The sequence below is a fragment of the Muscardinus avellanarius genome (assembly GCF_963383645.1).
Source record: "Muscardinus avellanarius genome assembly, chromosome: 1".
NCBI classification, from domain to species: domain Eukaryota; kingdom Metazoa; phylum Chordata; class Mammalia; order Rodentia; family Gliridae; genus Muscardinus; species Muscardinus avellanarius.
This window is the reverse complement of record NC_137786.1, coordinates 59,616,793-59,629,747: the sequence shown is the minus strand read 5'-3', so window position 1 is coordinate 59,629,747 and position 12,955 is coordinate 59,616,793. Positions and strand designations below refer to the sequence as shown.

General features: G+C 45.8%; 1 protein-coding gene across 2 annotated transcripts in view; it reads left to right on the top strand.

Annotated features, from left to right (window-relative positions):
• ZNF366 (zinc finger protein 366) overlaps window positions 1-12,955 on the top strand; it is a gene marked incomplete at its 3' end in the record, with an annotated part of 69,976 nt that overhangs the window by 45,753 nt on the left and 11,268 nt on the right. Inside the window, exons 2-3 of one of the 2 annotated variants that reach the window (XM_080712832.1) lie at window positions 6,285-7,617; window positions 10,812-11,003. In XM_080712832.1, the coding sequence (XP_080568958.1) occupies window positions 6,295-7,617; window positions 10,812-11,003 (1,515 nt within the window). In that variant the 5' untranslated portion in view covers window positions 6,285-6,294. Of the gene's footprint in view, window positions 1-6,260; window positions 7,618-10,811; window positions 11,004-12,955 lie in introns of those variants that run through there. The other variant, XM_080712833.1, reaches the window with a different exon arrangement.

Sequence of the window (12,955 nt, the reverse complement as noted above, 5' to 3'; positions counted from 1 at the left end):
GCTGTCCTAGCTGGCCCCTGCTGTCCTCCACACTTCCCACAATTAGCTCCTCCTCATGCTGCTGCTTGTCCCCCACTTTTCCTTGTCCTCAGCTCCTCCCTGATTTGTCTCTGTTGAGAACAGAGCTTCAGGGTAAATTACGTAAGTAAACTACCATGCTCAAATTTAAAAGGAAGAAGGGCCTCCTGACCAGCAAATCTCCTAGGGAACACTGGAAAGCCTCAAGGATCGAAGAATAAAGTTTCTCTTTCATGTGAGGATGAATATTCTTTCAGGAAATTTAGGATGAACAGACACCAGTGTCGTGGAGCAGAGGTAACTCTGCCCTGGCATGCTGACTCATTGGGACTCTTGTGATGGCAGTTACTGGAATGACCTTCGATTCAAATGAGAACCACAAAATACCAGTAATTTTATCTGGGGGAATATTTATATTTTGGCACAGTAGGTGAATTCCTAATTAAAGGGCACTATTAGAAGCATTTCTCCCCCCAAACTAAATATGATTTCATCTTAGTTGGACCTTGCATTTCTAAGTGGTCCTAATGGTTCAAAGAAAAATTTTTGTTTGGGTTTTGAAATTTCATTCATTTCTTATTTCCTCATATCTAACTCATAAATAATATCTATTACAGAAGATACTCTGAGTCCCAAAGTCATTTAACACAAATCCACCAAATATTTTCTTCCTTAAACTATTTGCTTCCTGGTTTTATAGCCCATTGAATTTGATGATTGTAAATGTATTATACAAAGCTAAGGGCTTTAGAACATGTTCTGACCACAGCAATAAAAATGTATGATTCTTCTAAAGTCTTTTCCCCTTCATTACTACAAAGGGTGAACTAAATTACTTAGGGTAAAAGAATGCAGGTGCCCACTATTCTTGGTTTATATTGTCTATTCTCAATCTGGGAGTCTTTCTTTCTATCCTCTATTGCCCTCAAGACTTTTTTAGGAATCTTTTCTGATTAGGTTGCAGAACCTTATGGCACTTTGAGAATGGCCCCCCAGTATTAATGTAGTCAGGATTTAGAGGTTACCCTGACTCTGAGAGTGAGTCCAAAAATAGTGTCATTGGAAATAGAATAGCAACAGCTCACTAAAGGATGTGTATCAAGTATTTCCCAATAACTACCCTAGAACTTATAAGGTCACCCTCACTCTAAATAGAGTAAGAGAACATTTTAAGGTTTTATATGGGGACTGTCTCCTTCCATCTCAAAGCAGTGTGTGAAGCATCTACTTTGAGCCAGGCACACGCTGGGGATTGGGGACACAGCAATGAATAAAACAAATCCAGTCCCTGTTCCCACAGTGGGAAATGCAAGAAATGATTTGCCAGTGTTGACCCAGAACAGGCCCAGTGTCTGAGACTTTGGGTTTCACAAACAGACCATCCTGTCTTTAGGAAGGTGACTTCCAATTTTAGATAGGGGCAACTTCAACTTCTCACACACTGTCCAAAGGATAGTTCACAGGAGCAGCTGATGAGCCCCTTTGCTTCAACACTGTACCCCGAGTCTATTATTAGTGTAGGAATGGAGTTATCATCACCTTAGAGGAGGGATGGGGAGCATTTCTAAACATTCACAGAATGAAGAAACTCATTGGCCTCCTTGAGTATGCTACCTTCACGGCTTTGACAAGACCCACCCCAGGAAAATGGGTAGAGTCTCCGTTTTGAACTTGAAAAGCAGAGGCTCAGAAGCCATCAGTGATGACCAATAGCTTCAGATTGGAAAACGAACCTGTTGATCACTAACCCTAACCCTGCTCTCCTACCCACTCTTCCTTCACAAAGGCACCACACTGCCTGGTACTGAATACACTTTCTCATACGTGCTCTACTTTAACATTCCAACTCCCATTTCACAGAGGAGAACATCAGACCTCACAAATTTGGGAAGAAGTACTGGAGATTAAACCCAGGGTCATTCTACCTTCAAGCCACACTCCCAGCCCTTTTTATTTTTATTTTTTGTTTTTGTTTTTGAAACAGGGTCTCACTAGGTTGGTGAGAGTCTCCCCAAATTGCTGAGGCTGGCTTTAAACCTGCGATCCCCCTGTCTCAGCCTCCCAAGTACTGGGGATTACAGATGTGCTCAACCACACCCTGCTCAGACCTCAGAATTAACTTGCTCAGTCTCCCACAGCTGCTAACACAAAGCCAACATTCAAGCCCAGACTCTAAGGCTCCAAACCAACATCCTGTCCACTATCCTATAACCATCTTTTTCTAAAACTTCAGCTCTTCTTTCCTTTTGCATATTGTTTCAATGCAGCCAGATGGGAAATTGTCTTACAAAGCACTAGTCTTCCCCAGGGCTTTGGAGGCAGCTGTAGACGACAGACCCCGCAGAGGGCTTGGACTCCTCCCTGCCCCTCCAAGCCCTGTCCCCAGGTTGTGGGTTCCCAACAAGACTGTTGTCCCTGTGCCTCTCCTGGCTCCTGCACAGAAATCCTGTCCCAGACTTGGATGCCTATGAATCTATTTTTAGAAACAGAAGGGAGCACATTGAGGTTTTCTAGGGTTCTATTAGTGTTTTGGCTGGAGGACACCCAGCATTTTAACTTGACTGATTTCAAGATAAATTGCCTTCTGAAAAAGATATTCCTCATTCGCTCTTTCTTTCAACACTCTCCACCCCCAGCACAGGTCCGTTTTCAGGGATTTGTTGTTGTTGTTGTGCCCGCTAGGGCTTCTCCTTATCACCTGGTGCTCAAAGACAGGGATATTAATAGCTAGCAGCAGCCACCGTTGATTTCTCTCCAAGAAGGCCAAGGGGGAAGCAGAGCTAGTTCTCCTTGACCTCCCCTTGTGATTGGCAATGATCTTCCCGCTCTGTCTGCAGAAGAGACCTGCTGTTTTAAAGACCTGGGCAAGTGTCCCTCAGTGGATCCCATGAATTTTTAAACCTTTTTGAGTTTCTGATTTTATTCTAGGGTACTCAAACTGCTATTTTAGGATCATCATATAAAAAAGAGAGAAACTGGGAAAAAGTAATTTTTTAACATTAAGATAAGCAGAAAACTAGAATGTACATATGTAAAAGATCTGCATTTGGGGGCAGAGTTGTGCCATTTGTGTTCAAAAACACACTATTTCTGTTCTACAATGTGTCTTTGCTAGGTCAGTGGTGATAAAATAAAAATGTAAACACTGAAAATAAACAGATTTTGAGATTGCTTTTATATTAGAAATGTCACTTCTAATATATTAAAAGGAATTAATTAGTTGATTTTATCACCACTAACAAGAAAAATATTAAGCAGGACAATAATAATGGGCATACACTGAAATACCTTAGGTTTCAATGTTAATGATAAGATTATCTTCTAAGGAGGTAACTTTCCATTTTAAGATACAGCACATTATATAAAGAGGCCACACGTCATTAGCCATGAATTTTCAAGTAGCTTCTTAAGAATAAAATACACAAAAAACTCATTAAATCTGTCAGATGTTCTAATGCAATCCTTTTCCACTAATTTTCAAGTTGAACTCTTCAATATGAACTAGAAATTAGTTTCTTTTAATTAGACCAGAATAAAATAGAGAGAACCAACTTGCTACACACACACACACACACACACACACACACACACACACACACTTCTATTGGTGCATTGTAGGCTTACACCATAATTTGGTTCCGAGCGAGGGGACACACATGCAAAAGGCGCTTTGTGAGCTTCCTGACTCCTTCCCAGTCTCTCCCCATACAAGATATTAAGATTGGCATTGGCAGTTTTACAGATGTACATTATATCCATGGAAGTGTTTCCTTCATTAATTCTCCGTTCCCTCTAACACCCTCCCCTAAAATTATGGGCTATGTACAAGTTTGATTTTGATAGCCGTGCTATCAAACAAACAGTGGTTGGCAGTTACAGCCTGGAAGAATCTTTCCAGCCTGAGTGGACCTTTTGGTGAAAGAAAACTATTTTTTTTATTGTTTATTTATTTATTTTTTTATTGGTGGGAAAACTATTTCTAAAGGGGTTAGAAAACCAACTGTGGCTAAACTGTCATTCCAGAGAAAGAATATGCCATTCTCATTGCAACTCAATAGGACACATTTAGCCTTGTTTGAAAGCCAAATATTTGTATAGATACAACAAATTCTTGGACCAGATCCCCAACCCTTGTAAGTCTCTGTGAATCTAAGGACCAGAATCCGCTGTGCTGCAAGCCATGATACCAGCGAGGACACATGGGCAACCATCAAAGGGCTTCTGCTGTCCCCGTCTCACCCTCCTGTCCTCTCCACCAGCAGCAGCACCCCGACTCTCAGAATCTCATGTAATACTCACCGACACCCTTCTGGGTCTCATAAAGCTTGAGATTTTCTTTTCTTACTTTTCTAATCTCTTCCTACAATTGCTGAGGTGGTAAAAGACTTTGCTTCTTGGTAGGAATTTCAGGAAGAAGCAAACCTCCCATTTGCTGGGCACACAAGCTCTTGCTTTTCATTACTAATCCCCAAACCCAAAGAAAGAATGACAGTCCAGGGCCATCTTCCCATTCACATAAACACAAAGGAAATATTAATAGACATGACTTCTTTTTAGTTTTCTGGCCAAATCACAGACAGCTTTAAGTAATTCCTGAATATCCACATTAAAAAAAAAACATGTATATTTTACTCAGTTGGATTGTTTGTGTCTGTACTTGGTAATCACAAATTTTAAAAAGTCTCATTTTGGCTTTAATTGTGCTACAGTTCTTGAACTTCTGAAAAAGACATAGATATGATTTGGGAATATCTGGAGACTTGTACGAAAAAATAAACTGCATCTGTCTCACCAAGGATTATAGAAAAATCACTGGGCCCTCTCATCCCAGGATTCTCATCCTGTACTGCCAAGTCTGTAGTCATTCCCAGGGCCAGAACCCTGCATCAATCAGTCCACGACTCTATCCTCACCCCATCTCCAGCATCCCTAAATCAGACCTGACACTTGGCCAGTTGGCTCCATTAGAACCTCTGATGAGCAAAGGGGACTAAGAAAACTCAGAGGACTAGGGAAGAAAAGGCCTTACTGCAAATGTAAAGTCAGCCACTGTTTCATTCCATCAGTGTCCGTGTGAGGAAGATAGAAAAGAAATGGCCAGGAAAGGAACGTGGCCCTTGGTCCAGACTTGGAGCCTACTGGCTCTTTCAGGGCACTGAGCGGGTCACCAGGATGCAGTACCTGGCTCAGCAGGAGAAATGTCACCAAAGGCTGCCCTTTAGTTTTCTACCTTCATGAAGGAAGGGACCCAAGTACAGGTCCAGAGTTTTATCACCTCAGACTTTCTCCCCTGAAGTTGTTTCTAGCTGAAGATTCGGAAACAAACTAAAGCCAAAATGTATAATGCCAAATGAATTTATAACATGGGTTGCTTTTCTTAATCAGGCCGATCTCATCCTCTGAGTCCACCTCAGCAGCACACCTTGCTCAGAGTGGACACGAAGAAATACTAGAGTTGAGTCCGGCATTAAAGCCCTTCTCTTACATGGCCTTTGGTATCCTCATCTTCCAGAAGCAAAGGCCTAAGTAAGGAAATAACAGTAAAAGTTGTTTCCTTAGAAGAGATATCATACTAACAACCACATTTAAATCATCATCAGTGCTGCGAGTGGTGGCGCACGCTTGTAATCCCAGCATTCGGGAGGCTGAGACTGGAGGACCACGGTTCATGGATAGCCTCCGCTACTTAGTGAGGTCCTTTGCAACTCAGTGAGACCCTGTTTCAAAATACAGAATAAAAAATAGGGCTGGAGGTGTAGCTTGGAGGTCAAATGCCCCTGGGTTCCATCCCCCGTACTGCAAAAAAAAAAAAAAAAAAAAATCGTCATCAGTAGATGTGGTTATATCTCAGAACCGTGTCCCAGTTCTGACTCTCCCACTGAGTAGCCCTGTGACTTGAGCGTGCCATGTCCTCTCAGCCTGGCGACCCTTGTCTAAAATGGCAACGAGGACCCAAGAGGTCCAACTTCCTTCCCACCCTGTTGGTTCTGTAGCTGCAGTTACACTGAGCTCAGTTTGACTCAGCTGTAGGGACTGCGTTCTCCAGAAAGCCAGTGATTTCCACGTTAGTAACTGCTTTGCAAGGCAAAACCACAGTGGTACTCTGAACAGCCCTAGGACAAACGAGTGTCAGTATTAAACAAGTGTTGCTCTTCATAAATTAGTACTGATCCCTTATGCCCTTAATGGATAAGAAGATTCAAAACAGAGCAAAAAACAAAGCAAAACAAAATTCCACAATAAGTTTCTTTCTCTTTAAAGGGGAGACTGCAAAGGATGCAGAAGGAAATGAAGATGATCAAAGATGAGGGCGCTTGTTTCAACCTGGGTGTGAAGAGCACCCCTTCCTTTTCCCATTGCCTACAGCCCGTGGCTTCCCGAGGGAAAACACCCCAAAGACACTCCTTCCCGGAAGCTCTTCAGGGACCTTTCTCCCAGTTTCGGTATGAACCAGCAGACCTAGACGGATTCCCGGGGGTCCTAGAAGGAGGGGGGTCCCGGAAGCGGAAAAGCATGCCCATCAAGATGCCTTACAACCACCCTGCCGAAGAAGCCGCCCTTCCCCTCCACCCAGAGGAGAGCGAAGCCGGCCCCCCGAGCCTCCCTCTGCTCTACCCGCAGCCCTCGCGCCCCAGGTACGACTCTCAGATGATCGACCTGTGCAACGTGGGCTTCCAGTTCTACCGCACCCTGGAGCACCTGGGAGCCAAGCCGGTCAAGCAGGAGCCGGTGAAGCCCAGCGCCCTGTGGCCCCCGCCGACGCCGCCCCCCTTCCTGCCCTCGCCCTACCCCTACTACCCCAAGATCCACCCGGGCCTCGTGCTCCCCTTCTTCGTGCCCTCGTCCTCGCCCTTCCCCTTCAGCCGGCACGCCTTCCTGCCCAAGCCGCCCCCGGAGCCGCCGCTGCCGCGGAAAGCCGAGCCCCCGGAGAGCGAGGAGACCAAGCAGAAGGTGGAGAGGGTGGACGTGAACGTCCAGATCGACGACAGCTACTACGTGGACGTGGGCGGGGCGCAGAAGCGCTGGCAGTGCCCCACCTGTGAGAAGTCCTACACCTCCAAGTACAACCTGGTCACCCACATCCTGGGCCACAGCGGGATCAAGCCGCACGCCTGCTCGCGCTGCGGGAAGCTCTTCAAGCAGCTCAGCCACCTGCACACGCACATGCTCACCCACCAGGGCACGCGGCCTCACAAGTGCCAGGTGTGCCACAAGGCCTTCACGCAGACCAGCCACCTGAAGCGTCACATGATGCAGCACAGCGAGGTGAAGCCGCACAGCTGCCGCGTGTGCGGCCGGGGCTTCGCCTACCCCAGCGAGCTCAAGGCCCACGAGGCCAAGCACGCTAGCGGCCGCGAGAACATCTGCGTGGAGTGCGGCCTCGACTTCCCCACGCTGGCCCAGCTGAAGCGGCACCTCACCACGCACCGGGGTCCCATCCAGTACAACTGCTCCGAGTGCGACAAGACCTTCCAGTACCCCAGCCAGCTGCAGAACCACATGATGAAACACAAGGACATCCGGCCCTACATCTGCTCCGAGTGCGGGATGGAGTTCGTGCAGCCCCACCACCTCAAGCAGCACTCGCTCACCCACAAGGTACCGGGGCTCCCCCTCAGGCAGGGCCGCTGGGCCTGGAGGGACATCTGCAAAGTCCTGGGCCTGGGAGCCAGGGCCTGCAGTGCTCCCCACCTCGGATCATGAGGGGCTGGGGACGCAGCTCCTAACCTAAACCCTATGCCCTTCTTTACCTTCAAATAGGAGAGAAAAGCAAGACCACAGATTATAGGTTGAGCCCTTCCCCAGCTAGACGTCTAGAGGCTACCATGGGCCTGGGAATAAACAATGCAGATGTTTGGAGGAGTGGGTGAGGAAGGATAAAGGAAACAGCTGGCTGTTGAGCTGTGGCTTCCTACCTCCCAAGAACCCCTGGAATTTTGTTTCCAGAAACTTCATCCAGGGCACTAGCACAAGAGTGTCATCAGATTCTACATCAATAGGATGTACCCGTGAGAGCCTTCTAGAGAGTTCTGGTGGCCTTTTGCTGCTGAAGCAGTGGCCACCTTTTGATTTGTTTGCTCGCTGGACTGTGAGACCTGCTGCTTGTTTAGGGGGCCCGAGGGGAGGGGACCTGGGCATGTTCCACAGGGCCGGCTTCCTGGGTTTTAGCCCCAACCTGCCCAGGTCTGGGAGCCTGTGGTTTGCATTGGAGGTAGCACAAGAAAGCATCCTTCTCTGTTTGGTGTGTTTTTGTCTCCCCTGGACTCAAGTCTTCAAGGAGAAACACAGTCTCAAGGGTCCACATTCAGTCTAGTTTGCAAACACAGCCCTAGAGTCACTCCGGCTGAACTAAAACAAGGCTCTGAAATCTTACTCCAGCTGAGCTGACTTGAGTCTGCTTTGAACTGCCGAAAGGGAGTTTTGTCCCACTGACCTCGACTGTCACCCTTGTCCTCAGTGGTTTTCTTGGCAGGAGAGACTTCCAGCAAGCCAGTTTTGTTAAAACATTCTTTAATTCTGAAAGGTCAGTGGAGGACTTTGCCCAGCCAAGATAATGCTTCTGCTCTGCTCTAATGGGTTTCATTTGTTATGTTAGGACAAAACACGGGGCATTTTCTGGCTCTGCAGCAGAGTTGAAATGTGGGCTCTGCACAAACAGCTCTTGTCCTACAAAAGGCACCTGGAGATACCATCGGAGGGGAGTCGCCTGCCAAGTGCAGGGACTGTCAACAACGCACCTAGGCTAGTGTCGGCTGCAAAGGAGACCACTTATTTATTTTAGGGCTCCTGCATATATAGAAAAGGAATCAGAGGTATATTTTAGAACATAATGCATTCTGAGCTGGGTGGCGCCCACTTGAAATCCCACTACTTGGGAGGCTGAGACAGGAGGATTGTAGGTTTTGGGCCAGCCTCACCTACTTGGTGAGGCTCTCTGCATATGCATTCTCTGAGATAATAGAAAATGAAGTAAAAATGCAAGAAACAGCCTGGTGTCTGGAATAACTTTCATTTGAATCAGAAAACAAAATGCACTTTAATTAGAGGTGTCAGCAAACGGTGAAAGGTAGTATTTATTCAACACTTGGCCTCTGGCAGGTGTCTTATTTCTCATTTCATCTTATTTGCCTCTCAACAACTCTGAGAGGTACTCCTGATTTGCAGATAAAGACACCAAGGCATGGGGTGTCACTCAGGAATCCCTGACACCAGCACCCAACTCTTCAACACTCTACCCCCAAGACTTTACCTTTTCTACCCACTTATTTTTGCTTGCTGATGCTGTGGACCAAACCTAGGTACCTTGTGTCTAGAACTGAACCCTATTCTCACCCCCAGAGACCATATGGGGAGAAGAAAGATGCTGTAGTAATTTTGAAGCCCATCAAGGAAATATTTTTATTGATTTCATAATTTTAAACTCACTGAATATGCAATTTATTTTTAAATGCATTTTCTTAGAGGGCATTAAAATTTACTTTCTGAAAGAGGTCAATTCCTAGATCTTTTTATTGGCATAAATCCATACTAGTCTATAATCACTTAGACTAGAAAATGTTCCAGCTACTAAGAACCCCAGGGTTCTCAGGACCTTTGCTTCATTTGAGAAGTGAAACATTCACCAGGAAAGGCGATGGAGCTTATTTATCTAAGGTTTCATGGCCAACAATGCTAAGGAATGGTACTGTCTCACCATGCCCCAAATTAAATCAGTAAAATATAGGCAGAGGCAGAGCTGAGCCTGAAACCCCTCCCTTCTCAGGCCACTACCAAACCCAGGTAATATGGATTTTGTAATGTTTTTTCATTTAGTAACCTGTTCTAATCCTGTAAGAATCTTTAATTCAGTGCCGTGGTTCTCTAAGTCTTTCTTTTGAAAAATCATTTTGGCCAGGCACAGTGGTGCATGCCCATATACTCACAGCAACTTGGGTGGTAATCAGTTGAGCCCATGAGTTTGAGACCATTCTGGACAGCATAGCCAGAGCCCATTAAAAAAAAAAAAAGTCATTCTGAATCGAGGGGTCTTGCAAAGGGATCAAGGAATTCTACAAGGGCCTTTTCAGGGAAGCGATAGGTGGTGAGGATGAGCTACTGCTCTCCTCAAGTTGTGAGTCCCCAGAAATGCTCTGAATTGAAGGCATTGATGCTCAAGTATTCAATTCAGAAAGCTGTCCTCTGACAAATTTTTGCATCATGAGGTGCTGAATTAGTGGTGACTGCAGAACCATGCCACACAGGTTAGCATGGCCTGTGGGAACCCAGGGGACCAACTGCAGAGAGTGATGATCAGGTTGTAATTGACTGGGGTGAGGATGAGTTGTTTCTGAGGTTTTCAAGTCCATTAATGAGAACTCAAGAGAGCTCAAGGTTTTCACGTGGGAAATGATAATATCAGTTTAAAAGATTTTATTTTTTCATTATGATGAAAGCTGGATTATAAACTCATTTCACATATCATTCCACAGTGCTTCTACCAAAATCCTACTAATCCTTTGGAACTGTTACCGCAGCATTAACCCTGGTGGCAGCAGAAGCAATGAAAGCAATAGCTTCCTTTTCCTCCAGTGGTCTGGTGTTCAGAAGAGAGAATAGACACCAAATCATGTAATCAACACTTTTCAAGAAAATAACAATTAATAAAGCCAAAGATACATCACTTAGGACTTGACATATATCACCAATCTCTTAGTGGATTTATGTACCAGAGACAAAACTAAACTAAGCCTGCAATCTGCATGAAAGCCTGTTACCAGCTAGGCACTAATTAGTTGCATCTTACCTCCCTGCAGGGTGTGAAGGAGCACAAATGTGGGATTTGCGGGCGGGAGTTCACCCTGTTGGCCAACATGAAGAGACACGTGCTCATCCACACCAACATCCGTGCCTACCAGTGTCACCTGTGCTACAAGAGCTTCGTGCAGAAACAGACCCTCAAGGCACACATGATCGTGCACTCTGATGTGAAGCCTTTCAAATGCAAGGTGGGCAGAAAGGGGGAACTCAGAAACTGTGCAAATGACGTAAGGGGAAGAGACCCCAGGGATCTCTCAACTCTGTTTCATTGGTGGGACTACGGAGGCTCAGAGTAGGTCTGTGGTCAACTCCAAGTCGCAGCCACTTCTCTGTCCCTTTTCCCACCACACCTGTGTCCAGCCTTTGGCTGGATCCCCTGAGTCTGTCCTGTTTGTCTGCTGTGGCATCGGTGCCTCAGAGCTAGAGGCGGTAATCATGGAAGGTCTGAGGGGGAAAGCCCCATTTAGAGAAGGAAGTTGGTAAAGAATGGAATACTGTGGAGAGCTACAGCTCTAGAGTGGAGAAACCAGGTGTGGTCCTCTTCCCCTTACAAGTCAGTGAGTCGAACATAGTAAGGATTCAGGGAAGCTGACTTTTCTCTCACAGCCCTCTCTCCCTTCCCTTTCCTCTTATCCTCCTTTCCTGATACTTGGGTTGATTTGAAGGCAGGCCTCCCAAAGAGGATGAAAGGGGTTCCCGCATGCTGACTTCCTTTCCTTTGGATACGAACTCAGTGGTAGGATTGCCGGATCTTACAGTAGTTGCTGCACCGTTCGCAATAGCCAAGATATGGAATCCACCTAGGTGCCCATCAAAGGATGAACCAATGAAAAAAATGTAGTAAATATACCCACTGAATACTAGTCAGCCATAAAAAGAATGAAATTTTAGCATTGATGACAATGTGGATGAGCCTGGGGGACGTTATATTAAGTGAAATAAGCCACACACACACAGAAAGACAGACACCACACGTTCTCACTCATATGTGAAAACAAAATAAGTTGACCTCATAGAAGTGGAGGGTAGTGTATTGGTTACCAGAGGATGGGAAGAGGAGGGACAGAGAGGCTGATGAGGGGTTCAAAAATAGTTATATAGGAGGAATAAGTTATATTCCTATAGTGCAAAGGTGCCTAAAATTAACAATAATTTATTATATACTACAAAATAGCTACTAAAAGTGTTTTTAATGATCCCAGTACAAAAAAGTGAAAAATACTTAAGATGAGGGATGTGCCCGAAATACCCTCACCTGATTATTCCCACTGTAGACATGAATCCGAATATCACACTGTATCTCACTAATATCCTATATATAATAGTATATTATCAATTAAAAATAGAATAAAATAAAGAATTCGAAAGGTAGCTCTTCAAAGGACCTCAGAAAAGCTTGCTCGGGCTGTAAATAAATGTGAGCCTGGTTGTCTCAAGTCTTTTTCACTCATTCGTAAGTGCCAAGTAGCAGAGAGACTGAGCTTTGTGTTAAAAGCTCTGTGTTAAAGTAACTTGGTTGTATTTCTCATCTGAGAAAATTTGTGAACCAGAGAGGTTGGTGTTACCTTCTCCACTTCTCACACGAGGAGTCTTGCCCATGATTGGGAAGGACTACACAGGCAAGGGTCATCCCGGTCACCAAGAGAGGGATGAGGCAAAGGAGAGGGAAATTCCACATTCTGGTGTCTGTGGAGCCCTTCTGCTTGAAATGGAAATGTTCCCTCATTTGTCTCTGTGTGTAGCTGGAATGGCATCCTCCATCGATGCAGATTCCTGAAGCAGGGCTTCAGTTCCAGGGGCTGCCGCTTTCATCCTCTACAGCGTGGCTCTCACTTGAAGGAACCCCCGTGAAGTGCACTTCTTTCCTGTGCTGGCAACTCCTGAACAGGGTGAGGGGTCAGGAGCCAGAGCTTCCCTAGTCCGTGTGGGCATTGTCCGGAGGCGGGAGAGGGAGACGTCTCCCCCCAGCCCTTTTCCTGCCATCCACTTCTGTTTCCCCTCCTTTTCTCCAAGTTTCCCAGTGGTTTGAGAGTCACTTTATGTCCAACATTTATGTCCAACTTGAGTCAGCCAAGCTAAAGAGAGAGGAAGCAGCCAGAAGGATGGGCTACAGAATTCTCAGGGCCCAGTGCAAAATAGA